Source organism: Dermacentor silvarum, chromosome 4, assembly GCF_013339745.2.
Source record: "Dermacentor silvarum isolate Dsil-2018 chromosome 4, BIME_Dsil_1.4, whole genome shotgun sequence".
NCBI classification, from domain to species: domain Eukaryota; kingdom Metazoa; phylum Arthropoda; class Arachnida; order Ixodida; family Ixodidae; genus Dermacentor; species Dermacentor silvarum.
In genome coordinates, this window is record NC_051157.2 from 113637231 (window position 1) to 113655609 (window position 18379).

At 46.3% G+C, this 18379-nt stretch overlaps 1 protein-coding gene across 1 annotated transcript in view; it reads right to left on the bottom strand.

Annotated features, from left to right (window-relative positions):
- LOC119450510 (glycoprotein 3-alpha-L-fucosyltransferase A) overlaps positions 1 to 17361 on the bottom strand; it is a 20750-nt gene extending 3389 nt beyond the window's left edge. Inside the window, exons 1-2 of the mRNA XM_037713993.2 lie at positions 17078 to 17361; positions 5675 to 5858 (exon numbers count right to left, since the gene is read on the bottom strand). Coding sequence (XP_037569921.1) covers positions 5675 to 5858; positions 17078 to 17358 — 465 coding nt within the window. The 5' untranslated portion in view covers positions 17359 to 17361. The remainder of the gene's footprint in view (positions 1 to 5674; positions 5859 to 17077) is intronic.
- Positions 17362 to 18379: the final 1018 nt, after the last annotated feature.

The window sequence follows — 18379 nt, forward strand, 5'->3', positions numbered from 1 at the left end:
GTTAACAAAGAATCTCGAGAAAATGTTAAGGAACGCGCTAAGAGCGATGGAACGAAAAATGGTAGGCGTAACATTAAGAGATAGGAAGAGAGCGGTGTGGATCAGAGAGCAAACGGGCATAGCAGATATTCTATATTTGACATTAACAGAAAGAAATGGAGCTGGGCAGGCCATGTAATGCGTAGGGTAGATAACCGGTGGACCATTAGAGTTACAGAATGGGTGCCAAGAGAAGGGAAGCGCAGCCGAGGACGGCAAAATTATAGGTGGGGTGATGAAATTAGGAAATTTGCAGGTGGAAATTGGAATCAGCTTGCGCAAGACAGGGGTATATTATAAGTGGAGATCGCAGAGAGAGGCCTTCGTCCTGCAGTGGACATAAATATAGGCTGCTATGATGATGATCTTATTACCGCATCAAACCAGTGCGCGAGTCATCTAAGTAAAAAAAAAAAGGAAGAACAAAAAGGTTTAATTTCTTCGCATGTATTGAAGACGATTATTACCACGTACTAGTGATGGTATTACGTAGCAAAATGAGCGTGCATGCACGTGACACCTACGCCGCTTTAGTCTCAAAGTATTTTGGCGCTGTTTTATAACGATGGCTGTCGTTATGGGCTCAGTCCCCCAGTTATTTTTGACATCCGCTGCAGTCCGTAATATAGAATCCAAAATTCCTTGCGTGAAATTACACAAAAAGAAAACAAAAAAACGATCCATGCGACGCGAGAATTCCAACTTACGGCCAACACATTCGCAATCCAGGATTCTACCCCCGGCCATGCGTATGCTATGTCAGTGGAGAACACCGACTCTGAAGAGCGCGATCGCGCCAGCAGCTATACCATATATGATTGCCTAGCGTTCACTCAACGTCTGTGTAGTGGATACAGCTGGCGTCCGCTCCTTGTTCGTGTTCCAACGCGTCACCTTTCCAGCCGTAGAGGTGGTCCTACATTAAGTTTTTTTTTAGAGCACAGCTCTTAGGCGCCCGTTCCAGCGGCGAGCATCGGCGTCGTCCCTTGGCGTCCCTCGTAACCGAGCGAACGAGAACAGTGAAGGATGAAAGTGAACGCGGAGCGCAATGGCAGATGAAAGACGCTGATAGCGAAGAGCACGTGAGGAGGAAAGCGGAGGAGGATGGTATGGCGAAATCGTGAGAAGAAAAGCGTATAGTGCCGCGCAAGACGGGCTTTGCGGCGACGATGCATGCTACGAGATGACGCCAGAGTAGCGCGCGTCGTCTGTATGGAAACAAAGCGCTGCATGAGCGGAGGCCTGTCTGCGGCGGCTGCTGTGAATCGCGCCCACGCGTCACCCACGCGATGCCTCTCGCGATCTCCCGATCATCGAGGCAGTCGCGCCACACGAAAACGAATATACGACTGACACTTTTTACTTCTCGAAAGGAGATTGCTCGCTCACACCTGCGAATGCTCACTCCAACAAACACCGCACGAAACAGTCTAACACCGGCCACTTTCGATCATGATCGAGCCCGATCTGGATCAAAATTCTCGACATTGATCGATTGAACAAAGACGCCAATCGCGAGCGAGGAATTCGATCCGAATCTTATTTGATCGCGATCAAAAGTGCGCCGTATGACATCCCTAACACGTCTTACTGCATTTTATATTTCTTCAGCTATCGCGTCACGGCTTCGCATTTGTAAATGGGCGAAACTGTAATTTGGGTGAAACTAATTATTCCCTACTGAAATTAGGGTTTCGACTCGTGGTATACTGCGTGACACCGAATCTTGTATCGCAGTGACGAGGGAAACTCGTATTTTTACACATAGCGAGTAACCCGAAGTAAAACAATAAAAGCAGTGTGCGCACTGACCAATGGAACTACGAAACCTTCCCACAGCCGGAGAAATGACTTAGTGTTTCTAATACCAACTGTATAGAAACAACAGACAGTGAAGCCAAGGAAAATGTAGGGCAAGTCAACTAGTCGTCGCCCTTACGTAGCCAACACTATCCATATTACAGATTAGAAAAAAAAAAAAAAACAGAAAAAAAAACAGCGTGGACTGTAATGCGGGAAGTGTAATAGCAATTCTTCTCTCTGCACTTTGTCGTGCCTTCTCACACATAAATAAAGATATTCTTCCGTGGTTGCTGCGTTTAGATTTCGATCGAACTCTAAGCATCGTCTACTTGCATTCGTTGTAATTTTTTTTTTCGTTTTTTGAACAATAGTAGTTTCAGATATTATCGTTGCAGACTTTATCGCTCCGGTCAAATGTGCTGCAGTGAACGCGCAATGTAACTAATGTCAGTAAAACTAATAGTTAAAAAAAGAAGAAGAAGAAAATAACTTCGACGTATTCAGTATTGGTATTGCAGGGCATGTATCCTTGGCTTCAAAGGTTTCCAAGAGCGCTCGAAAATGATATATATTGTTAAAGTTTTTCTTAAGGTGCATCATCATCATCAGCATCATCATCAGCATCATCATCATCATCAGCCTACTTTATGTCCACTGCAGGACGAAGGCCTCTCCCTGCGATCTCCAATTACCCCTGTCTTGCGCCTGCAAATTTCCTAACTTCATCATCCCATCTGGTTTTCTGCCGACCTCGACTACGCTTCCGTTCTCTTGGTATCCATTCTGTAACCCTAATGGTCCACCGGCTATCCATCCTACGCTTTACATGGCCTGCCCAGCTCCATTTCTTCCGCTTAATATCAACTAGAATATCGGCTATCCCCGTTTGTTCTCTGATCCACACAGCTCTCTTCCTGTCTCTTAACGTTAGTCCTAAAATTTTTCGTTCCATCGCTCTTTGTGCGGTCCTTAACTTGTTCTCGAGCTTCTTTGTTGACCTCCAAGTTTCTGCCCCATATGTTAGCACCGGCAGAATGCAATGATTGTACACTTTTCTTTTCAACGACAGTGATAAGCTCCCAGTCAGGATTTGGCAACGCCTGCCGTATGCACTCCAACCGAATTTTATTCTTCTGTAAATTTCTTTCTCGTGATCAGGGTTAGTAACTGACCTCGATAAATGTACTCCTTTACAGACTCTAGAGGCTGACTGGCTATCCTGAATTCTTGTTCCCTTGCCAGGCTATTGAACATTATCTTTGTCCTCTGCATATTAATCTTCAACCCGACTCTTACACTTTCTCGGTCAAGGTCCTCAATCATTTGCTGTAATTCGTCTCCATTGTTGCTGAATAGGACAATGTCATCTGCAAATCGGAGGTTGCTGAGATATTCGCCGTTGATCCTCACTCCTAAGCTTTCCCAGTCTAAAGGCTTGAATACTTCTTCTAGGCATGCAGTGAATAGCATTGGAGAGATTGTGTCTCCTTGCCTGACCCCTTTCTTGATAGGTAACTTTCTACTTTTCTTGTGGAGAACCAAGGTAGCTGTCAAATCCTTGTAGATGTTTGCTAAGATATTCACGTATGCCTCCTGTACTCCTTGATTACGCAATGCCTCTATGACTGCTGGTATCTCTACTGAATCACATGCCTTTTCATAATCTATGAAAGCCATGTAGAGAGGTTGATTGTACTCCGCAGATTTCTCGATTACCTGATTGATCACATGGATATGATCCATCGTAGAATATCCCTTCCTGAAGCCAGCCTGTTCTCTTGGTTGGCTGAAGTCAAGTGTTGCCCTGTTCTATTGGAAATTATCTTGGTGAATATTTTATACAATACTGAAAGCAAGCTAATGGGTCTATAATTCTTCAATTCTTTAACGTCTCCCTTCTTATGGATTAGTATTATGTTGGCGTTCTTCCAGCTCTCTGGTACACTTGAAGTTGTGAGGCATTGCGTATAAAGGGCCGCAAGCTTTTCAAGCATGATATCTCCAGCAGCTTTTCCCCTGGTCATGTCTTTCAAGGCCCTTCTAACTTCATCGCTAGTTATAGAAGGAGCCTCTGTACCCGGTTCATCACTATTTCGAATGAAAGTAGCTTGGCTGTTTTGGGCACTGTACAGGTCAGTATAGAATTCTTCCGCTGCTTTTATTATGTCATCGAAATTGCTGATGATATTACCATGCTTATCTTTCAGTGCATACATCTTGCCTTGTCCTATGCCAAGCTTTCTTCTTACTGATTTAATGCTGCGTCCATATTTTACGGCTTCCTCAATCTTCCCCATGTTATAATTTCGAATATCCCTTGCTTTATTCTTGTTGATCAGTGTTGACAGTTCAGCGAATTCGATCTGATCTCTTGAGTTGGACATTTTCATGTTTTGTCGTTTCTTTATTAGGTCCTTTGTTTCTTGGGAGAGCTTACCTACTGGTTTCCTTGGTGCCTTACCTCCCACTTCAAATGCTGCTTCTGAGATCAACCTAGTTGCGGTTTCATTCATTACCTCTATGTTGTCTTTATCTTCCTGTTCTAAAGCTGCACATTTGTTTGCGAGCACCAGCCTGAATTGGTCTGCTTTTACCCTTACTGCCTCTAGGTTGGCCTGTCTCCTCTTGACTAATTTTACTCTTTCTCTTTTCAAATTGAGAGAAATCCTAGACCTCACTAACCTATAGTCACTGCACTTTACCTTACCTATCACTTCTACATCTTGCACTATGCTTGGATCGGCAGAGAGTATGAAATCTATTTCATTCTTTTTTTCTCCATTAGGGCTTTTCCAGGCCCACTTCCTGTTGATGCGCTTCCTGAAGAAGGTATTCATTATTCGGAGCCTATTCCTTTCCGCGAATTCTACTAACATCTCTCCTCTTGCATTCCTAGAATCGATGCCGTAATTGCTTGTTCACCAACCTGCCTTTTCCCCACTTTTGCATTGAAGTCGCCCATTACTACAGTATACTGAGTTTGCACCTTTCTCATTGCTAATTCAACAGCTTCATAAAACTGTTCTATTTCTTCATCATCGTGACTAGAGATTGGGGCGTAGGCTTGTACTACCTTCATTTTGTACCTCCTATTCAGCTTTATTACGACGACTGCTACCCTCTCATTAATGCTGTAGAATCCATCAATGTTGCCCGCTATGTTGTTATGGACTAGAAATCCCTACCCCGGATTCCCTCTTATCTGGAAGACCTCTATAGCAGAGGACGTGGCCGTTAGTCAGCACTGTGTAAGCCTCACCAGTTCTCCTAACCTCACTAAGGCCAATAATGTCCCAGGCAATGCCTGATAATTCTTCAAATAGTCCTGCTAAGCTAGCTTCACTCGAGAGGGTGCGCGTGTTGAACGTTGCCAGGTTCAGTTTGGCAACGTTCAACAAAAATCATATGATATCATGCATAATCATATCAATACCAAAATACTCGGTTCCCCGTATACCGAGAGAATGTATCGAGTATATTTGATGAGACATACAAATTTTACACATATATACACTGAAAATTATGTAGCAGAAGTGAGTTTGTTCAACTTGCGCAACCGCTGGGCAGGTTGTTTAACCTCCGCGGAGCAGCCATGGCTGCTGGCGGGGGAACTATTCGGAACCGCCACTGCTTGCATTTGTCCTCCCTAACAGAAACGAATATTCGACAACTTCGAATGGCGAATTTTCTAATTGAATGCCAATCGTGCAGCAAAGCCATTCGCATTAGAAATTTCGAATATCCCCACACCACTGACAATCGGGTAGCGCAGCACATTGTCCGGCATTGTAAACGCGGCATACTAATATGGGAATCAATTTTTGTTGCGTACCTGTATGTAATTGCTTAGTTTGTGCGCGTACTCGAGGCGCCCGTTGGCGGCCGCGCAGTTGGAGACGAACCAGGCGACCATCTTGGTTTTGTTCTGGGCGTAGTCGTAGTCGCGCTTTATCGTCTTCACCAGCGGGTCGAAGAGCACGAACTTTTCGTACGGCGTCACAATATCCGAGTCCTTCCTGCGCATTAAAAGGAAACCAGGAGATCACGCCTGGCGTCACTCCACTACTCAGCGTTTTTGCTGTGTGGCATATGTGCCATGTGGCTAACGTTAGCCAAGCTGTTAAAAAAAGAAAGAAAGATTTAAAGAACACCGTGCAAAATACAATTATAATACCTACGGTGTTCGGTCGTTAGAGCTCTGGCGACCGAACACGGTAGGTCCCAAAATCGTATCTTGCACCGTTTTTTTTTTTTTTTTTGAACAGCTTTAGACTAAAGTTAGCGGGGGCACCTATATGTAGCTCGAATGGACCCTCCAGTCAGCCTATTGAGAACAAAGAAGAGCTCAGTACGTGATACAATACCTTCTGTAGTAAGTTTTTAATTCGTTAGGAATGTCAAAGAGGAAAGAAGTGTGCGTGTGCGTGTTATATATGTTGCATGTAGGCTCCAGCGTGTAGGCTCCCTACGGCAGCCGCGCGTGGAGGCGAAGTTAGACAAAAAAAGTTGTCGCAGTTTCACCTGAAAGGCGAAGCATCAATTGCGATAGCAAATTTGAAGAGAGCTATACGGAGTAATGATAGCAGCTTTATCAGCTGTATAAACTTGGACATGCAGCAGCACCGGCAACGCAGAACGTGTCGACGCCGGTCAGCAGCACCGGCAACACGCAGAACTGTTGTCGACGCCGTCGGCGTTTGCCCGCGTTCGCCTCAAAATGCGTGCGGCGTTGGTGACTGTTGCCGGAGCCTCTGATATAAATGAGCACTGGGTGCCGCAGCTAAACGTCGCCTCTCATCCCTCCCCCCCCCCTCCCCCACAGCCTGTCGCGCGTCGGAAGAAGGCACGTTTGCTCTACATATATGGTGATTGTAGAGGAGGAAAGAGATGCCTACTTCTGCAGCCCTTAACGCGCAGAACAGCACAGAACGCGCGCTTGTTCTCCGCCGTGCGTTCACCTCCCCGTGAAAGCGCGCGTCCCCCTCGACGCCAGCCACGCGCGCTCAGCGTGGCTGTAAAACGACAAATCAACCAGTAGACGCAGCCTAACGCTCCGCTCAAATAGCTTCGTAGCGGACCGTGGGCAGCGTTCTTCGTTCCGCTGCCGATATAAGCGTGTGCGCACGCGCATTAGCGTTCCCGCTTGCGTTCCGCTGAGCGGCTCTGCGCGAATCGTTAGGACACGACGGTCTGAGCGGAGCGGGCCGTGAACGCTCTGCTAAAACTGTCTATGCAGTACTTCTCTTTCTGCTCGTAGGCGGCGGCACCGCCCCGCAAGAGCGACACGGAGTAGTTTAGATATATAAGGCGCGTCCTGTAGCTCTCCATTGTGTGGCGTCATAGGGAACCTCACGGCGATCTATCGGCGGACGGCGACGGCTACGGCGACGGCGACGCCGAAATTTGCAGAAATCTTCTGGTTTCTTTCTTTCTTTGTATTATTTCTGTGTCCGTGACGGAAATACGTCAGTGAAGTCTTGGTGGACTATCGCAATAAAACTTTGTGGAGATGGTCGAGCAGCGAAGCTGTGCATTCGCGGCCGCCTGGCTGGCGCAGAAGTCAGCGCCAATGTCTGGAGGAACAGGGGTGTCACGTCAAGCATTGTTGACGGTGACACTTGTTGGCGCGCGTTCCTGACCACTCTGATGGGAATGTGGCCGACTGTCGCACGCTGGACACTGCCCATTGGTATGGTGCGAACACTCACTGGTCTGAAGGCCTCAGCCCACTGCCAGTAGGTGTGCAACCATTGGGCTCCACCGATGGTCTGGTGGGCCATATGGTCAAGGAAGGTAGGGTTACCACTGTTCAGGAGCATTACCATCGGAATGGTTTGCGCCCAAGCTGCCTGTGCCGCCTCGAACAGTGGGTGTTGAGTTTTGGTCTCTTGTTCCTTCTTTTCTTCCATGGTTCCATTTGAGTCGGTATTAAAGGTCCGACAACTTGGCCTATAGGAGCCCATGTACGGCGGCTAGACGCACAGGCGGGTCGGGGTGCGCGCGGCAATAGCACTCTGGTGTGACCAAAACTAGAGCAGGCGCTACTTGCTGGGGATGGGACGCGTCGGCGTCCACGGGCCACGGCGTTCCTAGCGCGTTCCTCACGACGTGAGCACGCTCTCGCTGGCGCTCACGTCGGGCGGCTTCTTCCTCGAGAGTATACGCAGTCTTGGCCATTTTCGAAGTATGTAGGTTCCCTAGGCTGCCGTAAAATCACTGGAACCTGGAAAGTTCCGCAGCTCTTTTCTCTTCGTCGCCGCACTGCCGATTGGTCAGTTACCGTCATGTGATCACTTTCCGCCATAGATGGTCCACGCCGCGTAGGAGCGGACGCGCACACAAAGGCATCGCTCGCACACGCCACGCGTATGAGCCACCGACGAGGTCGGATTTTGCATTTTGTGTTATTTAGACCATATTAAGCTTTCTTAGACTTAAAACAAAACGAAAGGAAATGCCCGGGTGCTACGCTTTTGGGTGCAGCAACCGCCGGCAGTCCGGGTATGCGATTTTCGCGATACCAAGCGAAAAGAGCGACAGCAAGCGCCGTGCTGTCTGGCTGCACCGGATAAAGCACGACAAACTCACTCCCGCCAGCTGAATTTAATATGGCAAAGCTGGGAAGCTTTGCATGCGGTACCATCGAACTGCCTAAATGCCATGATGTGATCAAGAAGTTTCTTCACGAGGTTTTTTCTTTGCGGACTATGGTTTGCATTGCGCAAGAAAAGCGAGGGGAAGCTCAGAAGTATGTAGAACCGGGCAAAATGTGGCTCGAAAAAGTGTCGGAATGCAGCCGACAGACAGACAATGAACTTTATTTATGTCAAAAATAACATATTGCAGTGAGAAAACCACTGCAATACAGATCTATTGACCTGTCAATGTTGAATAATAAAATATACACTTTCTCGTGTGCTGTTGTTTATTATTGTTCAAAACAACGCCATAGTGGCCCGGATAACTCTGTTTTAGCAACCCTTTCCTTGTACTGCTGTCGACGACCGTCTATCTTCGTCGAAATCAATCTGTATCAAGCGTTTCGAGCGCAGGCAAATCATTAGCAACGTTATAAAGCGATTAGACCCACGCTTATAAACGATGCGTGACAGCGCTTTATACCCAGTCAGCCTCAAAAATGCTGTGTGACACACGAGTATCTGGTTCGTTTAGCATTTAAAACAGGTGGCGCACAGTTTAATGCTTCACTTTCCGTGTACGTGTAATTTATATTGTATCTAGCTAAGCAAACTATGGTTTTGCTTGTGGACTTCACAGGGCCCACTGCGACAATCACTGAGTCGTTCTTCACTGCAGCAAGCCTAGAAAACCCGAGGAAGAGCTGCTCACGTTTTTCGCAACGTGTCGAATATAGCTATGAGTTAGGTATACAAGGGTAAAACAGTCAATGTAAACAAACCCGATATTCACGTAGGCCTGCGATGTATAACATGCTTAAAATACGAGTAACTTTGCTTAATTATGCGCGTTGTTAAGCAATTTAGCATTCTCTTTCGATAGCTTCCCAGCGGGCACAAAACTTATCGGGAAGAACAAACGAACGGACGGCCGCTCGTGCGCCCGTCTGTCGCTTATCTCGCTTCATGCAATTTGGCGCCTGTAAAAATATTCCGATCGTACTTCCCTGTACTGTTTCGCACACATATTAGATGCACCGTCTCATCTTTTATCTAAAAGACGATGAAATATGTAGATTTGCGATAATATAAACCGATGAAAGCGAAGCTACATAGCTGAGCTGCTGCCGCCCGAGAGACGCGTTGGACCAAATCTGGCAACAACAGCACAGTGTTGCCTGCGGGCGCTCCGGCGGTCGCGGTACCAGGTTCCAGTGTCTTAAGGCTGAATGGATGGATGGATGCTATGAGCGTCCCCCTGAAACGGGGCGGTGGATTGCACCACCAAGCTCTTGTTGTTCTTTTGCCTAATGGTCTACCTTTATTTTTGAGAAAACGCAAAAATACAAAGAATTCCAAGCATCAAACTTTTTCAACCATTACTGGGAACCCTGTTTCTCTACGTCTCCGTCGTTTGCGGTCTCCCTACTTTTCTGCCACCAAACCTCCAACCTCCTCTTACTAACCTCTATAACGAACATGTTTACTTTTTCCCTGCTATCCCTGAACCCAAGGGCTTCAAGGAGGTCAGAGGAGCCTAGACTTGCAGCTGAGTAGATTCCTTCACAGTTCAATAAAACATGTTCCACCCTTTCTCTAGATTTAGCACAGCAAGCACATGCGTATTCGTCCTTGGTGTACTTCGCTTTATGACTACGCGTTCCAAGGCCTCCTGATCTCGCTTCGAAAAGTAAAGCCCCAACCAGACGTACGCGTTGTAACGCGTCCACAGGCGCCGTGCGCCCGAGAGAGTTTGTGGTTGTGAAGAGGAAGGGGCGCTATTTTCTGCCTCTTCCTCTTCACAACCACAATCTCTCTCAGGCGCACGGCGCCTGCGGACGCGTTCCAACACGTACGTCTGGTTGGGGCTTAAGGAGTTAAGGCTGCCGAGGAGGCGAGCGCCACCTGGATGGTGTTTGTGCAAGGAAGTAACCCCGGCGCGCCGCTGTATGAATTGTAGAAATGCTGGAATAGGGGTTTGTGTTTGAGTTTCGGCGTAATTAAGAGAATTAGGTTTTATCGCATATTCAAAATTACAATCCGACGCTATCACGTCTGTAGGTTGTGGTCAAGTCATACTCTACGGTTTTTCTGACTGATTTTACTTTGAGGACTTCAATGTTGTTCACTAACGCCTTGCGCCACGCGGAGGGCCTGCGCGGTCGGGGTGGTTCGGGATAATTATTTCCGCCGACGACGCCGGCGCGCCCACGCCAATACCGACACTGATGCCGGATTTTCTGCGACTCGGGGCCCTTAAAGGGCAGCTGAATCACTTTTCAAAAAAGTGAGCTTTCAACGAATTATTATAGTTTTTCACCCCCTTAATAGCAAATATATAGTTTAACAGGCCAGAAGTCACCACTAGTTGCTTTAATTTAGCAAAAACAAGCTGCAGCGTCTGCGGGAGACGCCGTGGGTCGTTTAACGGGCTCTGATGGCAAAGGCGATCGTGGCGTCATCTTAGGTATCGGCGAGGAGCGCGATTCGAATAGAACGCTCACGTGACCCCTGTATTGACATCATCCTCGCGCCCGGTCTTGCGTCGCTATACGCTCGCCGCACGAAGGGGGCGGAGCTTCAACGAAAATTTAGACCGCGATTGCGGCGTTGGTACGCGCATAATCGAGAAAATAACTGCAGGAGTTTAATTATAATGTGCCAGCCTTCCAAACTCCTGTAAATCTTCAAATTCGAAAAGCTCTTCAGCTTCCATTTAACGCTATCACGTTAAAATTATAAAACTTTGTCTGTTCACTTCATTTCACATTTCCTTTTCTTTTTTTATGCTCGCGTCAGCTAACGTATTTCCTGTTGCCAGTTTTCGCCGAGTGTTCACTCCTGTTGAATTTCTTTCTCTACGATGCAGTCTTCAGAGCGACATTGCCATTGGAGCCAACAACAGTGACCGCACCGCCTAAGGGCTATTTTACATAGCCCCCGTATGTACTCTGGCAGACTGTAGGCTTCTCGTCTGAAGAGTGCTTGAACTTCCCTGTGAAATGTGGGGCATCTTAAGGATTATGAAAGAACTTATCAATGACGTGGGTCTTTTAATTTGAAATTAAAGCAGACTCAACTTCAGTTGACGTCTACGTGATGCGAAGCATTCATGGTTTGGTAGAGAATTCTGTTAGCTGCGTGGTCTACCAGAGTTGAAAGCCCCCACTGCGCACCTGCCTGGTCGTGACGTCACGCTTTTGTTGGGATAAGAAGGACGGCGGAATCGACTTGGCATCATTTGACAGCAGTGGTCATGGCTGGAAGCTACGAACTTCAGGGAGAACATTTCTGCTTACTTTTGCAGGTTAGTGCCACTCCAAGTTACGCATTTGTTAAACTTACCATTTCCTCCGTGACTGCTGCAGCTCCAAGTGCTCGTATTATATTTTGTGCTTGCCACTATGGCTACTTGTGCGGGGCTCGCGAAACGAATTGATCAGCTAGAAGCCTTGTTCAAGGGTCGATGTGACGAGGTAGTCGCTGATCTTGTGAAAAAAGTTGTCGCAGTTTCGCCTGAAAGGCGAAGCATCAATTGCGATAGCAAATTTGTAGAGAGCTATACGGAGTAATGATATTAGCTTTATCAGCTGTATAAACTTGGACATGCAGCAGCACCGGCAACACGCAGAACTGTTGTCGACGCCGTCGGCGTTTTGCCCGCGTTCGCACAAAATGCGTGCGGCGTTGGTGAGTGTTGCCGGAGCCTCTGATATAAATAGGCACTTGGTGCCGCAGCTAAACGTCACCTCCCTCCCCCCCCCCCCCCCCCCCCCCCCCCCCCCCACGGTCTTTCGTGCGTCAGAAGAAGGCGCGTTTGCTCTACATATATGGTGATTGTAAGGAGGAAAGAGACGCCTACTTCTGCAGCCCTTAGGGGAGCACGGCACAGAACGCGCGTTTGTTCTCCGCCGTGCGTTCACTCCCCGTGAAAGCGCGCGTCCCTCGCGCCCTTTCACTCGCACATACAGCGTTCGGCGGCGCGCGGCGACGATCTCATCTCCATTGACGTCATACGGAACCTCACGGCGACGGCGACGCCGACGGCAGAAATCTGCTTTGGAGTGTCCATATAATTGCTATCGCAATAAAAGTGTCGACATGCAAAACTCAATTGTTGAAGAAGCTCGAGCTCAAAATATTACTTTGACCTCGGCTAACAAAGAATTAAAGGCCGAGAATGAAGCATTGACCATACGCCTGTCAGAACTTGAGCAGCACTCAAGAATAAACAACGTGGAAATTAAGAGAGTAGCATGTACACAGGGCGAGAGCTGTCTTACGGTCATGAAAGCTGCAGGTGAAAAAATATGCTGTCCAATTTCTGAAGACGACATCGATGTTGTACACCGCGTCCCAACGAGGTCCAGTAGCGGGCAATAAGAACATCATCGCCCGGTTTTGCTCAAGGACAAAGAAGCAGGATTTTATTGCTAAGGCCCGAAAGGCTCGCCTAAATTCTAAAGATCTCGGTTACGCAGGGCCGAATCATGTTCTCATTTATATCAATGATCACCTGACCCGAGAAAACAAAGTGCTGTTTGCGAAGGCTCAGTCGCTGAAAAGGGACAAAGGTTGGCAATTCCTATGGACCGAGAATTACCAAATTATTAAGGCTAGAAAGACGTGCGACAGTCGAGACTTTCGTATCTCCTCCAAGGGTGACTTATCGGTCTTCCAGTAAATATTGGAGGGTCAGCGAACTAACCTATTTTGTTGCATTCGGAAATGTCATCTTATTTTTCAACTGAGCAACTCAAATCTTTTTTTATGAACCCATGCCTATCTCCAATTCACTTTAATGCGCGAGGTCTTAAAAAAACACTACGACGAAATCTACAAATTTTTAGCATATTTAGACCATACATTTTCTCTTATCTGCCGCTCTGAAACGTGGCTTTCACAAGCAGATGATAACTTATTTGATTTTTCCTTCCTATGCTTCTGAATACTGCTATCGTTCTCGCCAGAGTTACGGAGGTGTTGCTGTTTTGTGTATCTCCTGATGTACGTTACAAGCGCAGACGCGGCATATCATTTTCAGTGCCGAATTGTGAAACTGTGTGAACTGAACTTCAGGATGTGAACCAGACAATTATCGGTTGCGTATACCGCTCACCTTCATCTTCAGTATCTGCTTTTTGCGATGACTTGACCACTGTACTTGGTAACTTGTCTTCAGAAAGGAAAAATGTTGTGCTTCTCGGAGACATTAACCTAAACCTTTTAGATGACTGCAGCGCTGCAACTACTGCCTACACACTAATTGCCTTCATGGATTTGACTTCGAATCACTGGCTTCCCTCCCAACAAGATGTACTTTAGGGGCTTCCGCCACGTTAATCGATCATATACTCTCCAGCCCTATGTGTCCCCCGGCTTGCGCGATACTTCAAAATAACATCACTGATCACTTCCCTGTCTTTTTTAAACTTCCTTGTCAATTATATAAACCTTGTCATGAATTCTACAGAGCTGTGATTAATAAAAATGTCTTCATCGCTCGCGTTAGTGAGGTAAATTGGTGTTCTGTGATTTCACAGTCAAGCGCAGAATCAGCTTTTGATGAATTTTCGGAGAAAAAAATATTACTAATTCTACCAGCTTTGTAAAATGCAGAAGACATGTCCCAGCGTTACAGAATCCTTGGTTAACCAATGGTCTACTAACTAGCCTACGTAAAAAAATAACCTTTACCAAAAAGCTAAACAACGCCCGTTTAACATTAGACTCAAAACTCGCTATAAAATTCGTTGGGACATCCTAAACAGGCTGCTCAAGGTTGCCAAAAGAAATTATTACGAATTCAGAATAGCAGAAGCCGGCACCGATACCAAAAGACAGTGGAAAATAATAAATTCCTTCTTGAACCGATCCAGTCAGGATAAACCAATAAGTAAGCTTCATTCATCAGACGCCATGCACGTACACGCAACCAGTAGACATCGCCAACGCATTTATTGAGTTCTTCTGTGACCATACTTTCCATCATACTAATGATACTCAATTAGCATTTCAGCGATGCTTACAATCATTTTACTTATTTCCAACTCGCCCAGATGAAATAATCAATGTCATTCATCATTTAAAGGTTACAGGAGCAGGTCTGGACGCAATCGGTTCAATTAACATTAAATTAGTTGCTCATCTTATCGCCCGCCCGTTATCTCATGTTACAAATTTAGTACTTAAAAGTGGAGTATTTCCAAGTGAACTGAAGAAAGCAAACATTATTCCAGTATTTAAAAAGGGTGACCGCTCCTGCATTTCTAATTATCGCCCTATAGCAATTCTTCATTTCTAGAGCAAAGTTATCGAAAAATGTATTTAAAAGCGCCTAACTAAATACTTCTCAAAAGTTAAATTTCTTTCACCAAATCAATTTGGCTTCAGGGTAGGTTCCTCGACTGACTATGCTATACTTTCTTTCACAGATAAAATAAAATGCGCCATAGATGCCGGTTTCTACGCAGGATCAGTTTTTTATCGATCTATCCAAAGCATTTGACTGAATAAGTCACATCATCTTACTTGCTAAACTATGGGCAGTAGGCGTCGATAGCCCTGCACTAGAACATATAAAAAGTTACCTAACAGATAGGCAACAGGCTGTGTATTTTAATTCTTCACTTTCTAAATTCAGAATAAACAATAAAAGGGTCCCGCAGGGGTAAATACTTGGCCCACTTCTATTCCTGCGTTATTTAAATGATTTACCTGGCTGCCTATCAGAAACTGAGGCTTTCCTTCACGCCGACGAAACCACTTTACTTACAACCGATCGTTCAGAAACGTCTCTGACTGCTAAGCTAAATACTGACCTGAGCAATATTTTCATGTGGTGCCATCTTAACTCCCTAACAATAAATCCTACCAAAACGGCTTTTATGCTTTTTCATTCAAATCATAGGACACCTGAATTCATTCCCACTGTCAATCTAAACTCTCTTGTCATCAGTGCAGTAAATGAATGCTCAGTTCTTGGTATAATTCTAGATTCTAACTTAAAATTTGCAAGGCATATTGCCTATTTGAAGCGCAAACTTGCTCCCGGTATTAGATTTTTACCTAAAGCTAGGTATTATTTTAGCAAACCAACATTGCTAACTCTGTATTATTCATTTATTCACAGCCATGTCAATTATTGTATTACAGCGTGGCGTAACACATATCGAAGACATTTAGCACCACTACAGCATTTGCATAACCAGGCCATCCGGATATTATCGTTCAGCTCATTCTACTGCAGTGCTTCTGGTATGCTTCAAAACCACAGTCTACTGTCAATAAATAAACTTGTTAAATATAACTTGGCCGCAATGTTATTTAATGTAATAAATGGTCCTCCCCCAGTTTCTGAGGTTACCTTGGTAAACTTGAACTGCACAAGGTTTGCAGCTAACAATAATTTCCTATTGCCACTAATACATACTAATTATGGAAAACAATCTGCATATTTCACAGCATTGCTTGGAACAGCCTCCCAATAGATGTCAAGCGCTCTTCTTCATTAGGTCTCTTCAAGAAAACCTTATTCACTTTTCTACTAGAGAAACAAAATTGATCACATATCAAGTCTAATCACTTCACTCCGGCTCATTTCTCTTTCGTTTCTTTTTCCTTAATATGATTTACAATTATGTACACAATAAACGTTTTTCGTTTGTTTTGTTGTGAATGATTTAGCTACTGTCTTAATTGTACTAATAGTTATTGACTTTGTATTATTTCCAGTTTGTACTTAATTTACTTTGCCTAATATTCCACTTAGTGATTACCACATTGCTTTAAGCTATTTGTTTGCACAAATGTATATTTTCTGTCAGTAGGTCCCCTTTCAGCTACATGCTCTTGGACCTCTATCTGTATACTTATGTAAGCATGTATTCCACTTACGAAAGAAATAAACTGAATGATAGAACTATATATAACCACGCCCACACCGACGGCGGATTTTCTGCGACACGGGGTCCTTAACGCTGTCGCGTTAAAACAACCGCCTCGGCTTTCATCTTCCTCCATGCGCCGCACGCGATTTCCCAGCAATTACGTTTAAAGATAGTTCGATGAGCACCCGGTGACGTTCGCGACTGGGTTGTGACAATAATCTGCTGCTTGCCCTGGAATGCCTGCAGGGAGCATGTGCACGTCACCTCCACGCATGCCGCGACCACATTAAAAAAAAGTAAAACAAAAAACCCCCAAGACCTCGAAAACACCCGGTTTCATTTGTGTAGCCACTCACATTGCGAGAAGGCGGCCTTTGTTCTGCGCATGAACTTAAGCGAAATCAGGAAAGACACCGCTGGCTATACATAGGCAAGATGAATGCATATAGGACAACCTTTCTTCCGAAGAACACGATTCAGATGGGTGGACAGCGAGGCACAAGCGCAGAGTCATTTGTATATATCGTCTGCTCTCTTCGTCAGCACTTTTACCGCACCACGACCGAGTGCCCCGTTTGTTTGTATAGGCCTCCGGATTGCCTGCAGACGGAGTTGGTAGCTGCATGCGCAGTCGAAAACTACCGCGTTAGCGGTCGTCCAACATGACGACTACATAGAAAGGGCTATGCCGGTCCATGTGTACTGTACCTGTAGGTGGCCGTCCAGTCGATGCCGCTCGATTCCTGCGAGACGGCCGAGTGCAAGGGGTTCTCGAGCAGGTACACTATCCACCGCTGGTTCCCTTTGCTCGTCTGCGGTGTCAAGCTGTAGCCGTCCTTGAATATGATGGCGTCCGCCATCGCGGCTACGCCTCCGTTGGCGCTCCCCATGAAGACGCGGCACTTGTCCACGGGACACCGGTCACGAAGGAACAGCGCCTGACCACTCAGGAAGTCGTACCAGCTGCCGTCCAGAAGAATGGTCTTCATGGACGAGTCTGCGTTGGCGCACACGTGCTGCTATACGTACAGCTGTCCCACTTCAGTCTTATACCTAATAGTATACAGGGGATGTGTTCCAATTCTGGCCAGCATCAGAGACAGTCTATACGTAGACAGCTAAGGAGACAGCCGAGACACCTTCGAAGCCTTGTAATGGAACGCGTTTAGAACCGTCTGGAAGACGCATGGGAAACGCTTCTGCGACGAGACGTCACCTCGCGGCGGCAAGGAAAAGTTTTGAAAACCACACATTATTTCTGTATTTTAAGTCCCTGCACCTGGGAACCTATGAAAAAAAATGTGGTTGATCCCTCTTATATAGGAATCGGTATAGAACACGAAAGTGAAACGTGTCTTCACAGAAGTAGTGTAATGTTTATTGCACATTGATATATAATGTCTATTGGTGTTTTGTGGCTAAAGCGCCCTTAGGCGTTGATGCACCCACGCTGACGCCTGGTGGCACGTCTCCTCCATCACGACTACCAACGTCGATGACCATGAGCAACCGTCGTGCATATGGAAGCTGCACTACGCTGCACACGCTAGCACAACGCGAAAGACGAAGCACGTAACTGACACACTAATACAACGCGCAAGACAAAGCACGTAACTGAATCGTCACCGAGTCAAATCAGCGCGTACAGCGCGTCGTAATTGCAGCCTCCGCGATCAACTTCAGAAACATTTTCAGAGCTAATTGCGGAGGCCACGCTCCGCTGTGCTGAGTACGGTGAACGCCACCTAGGTGGCGTTGGTAGTGCTTCTTGATGCCAGCGTCCCTTCGAATGCTGGCATCGAGGCGTCGTAGTGCTGAGACCACCGAAGCAGTTCACTTGTCGGTGCGCGTTAGTGTCATAATGCAGTACTTCTCTTTTCTGCTCGTAGGCGGCGGCACCGCCCCGAGCAAGAGCGCGGGTACACGGAGGAGTGTTAGATATATAAGGCGCGTCTGTGTAGCTCTCAGCAAATGCGTTTGTGGCGCAATGGGTTAAACGCTCGGCGATCT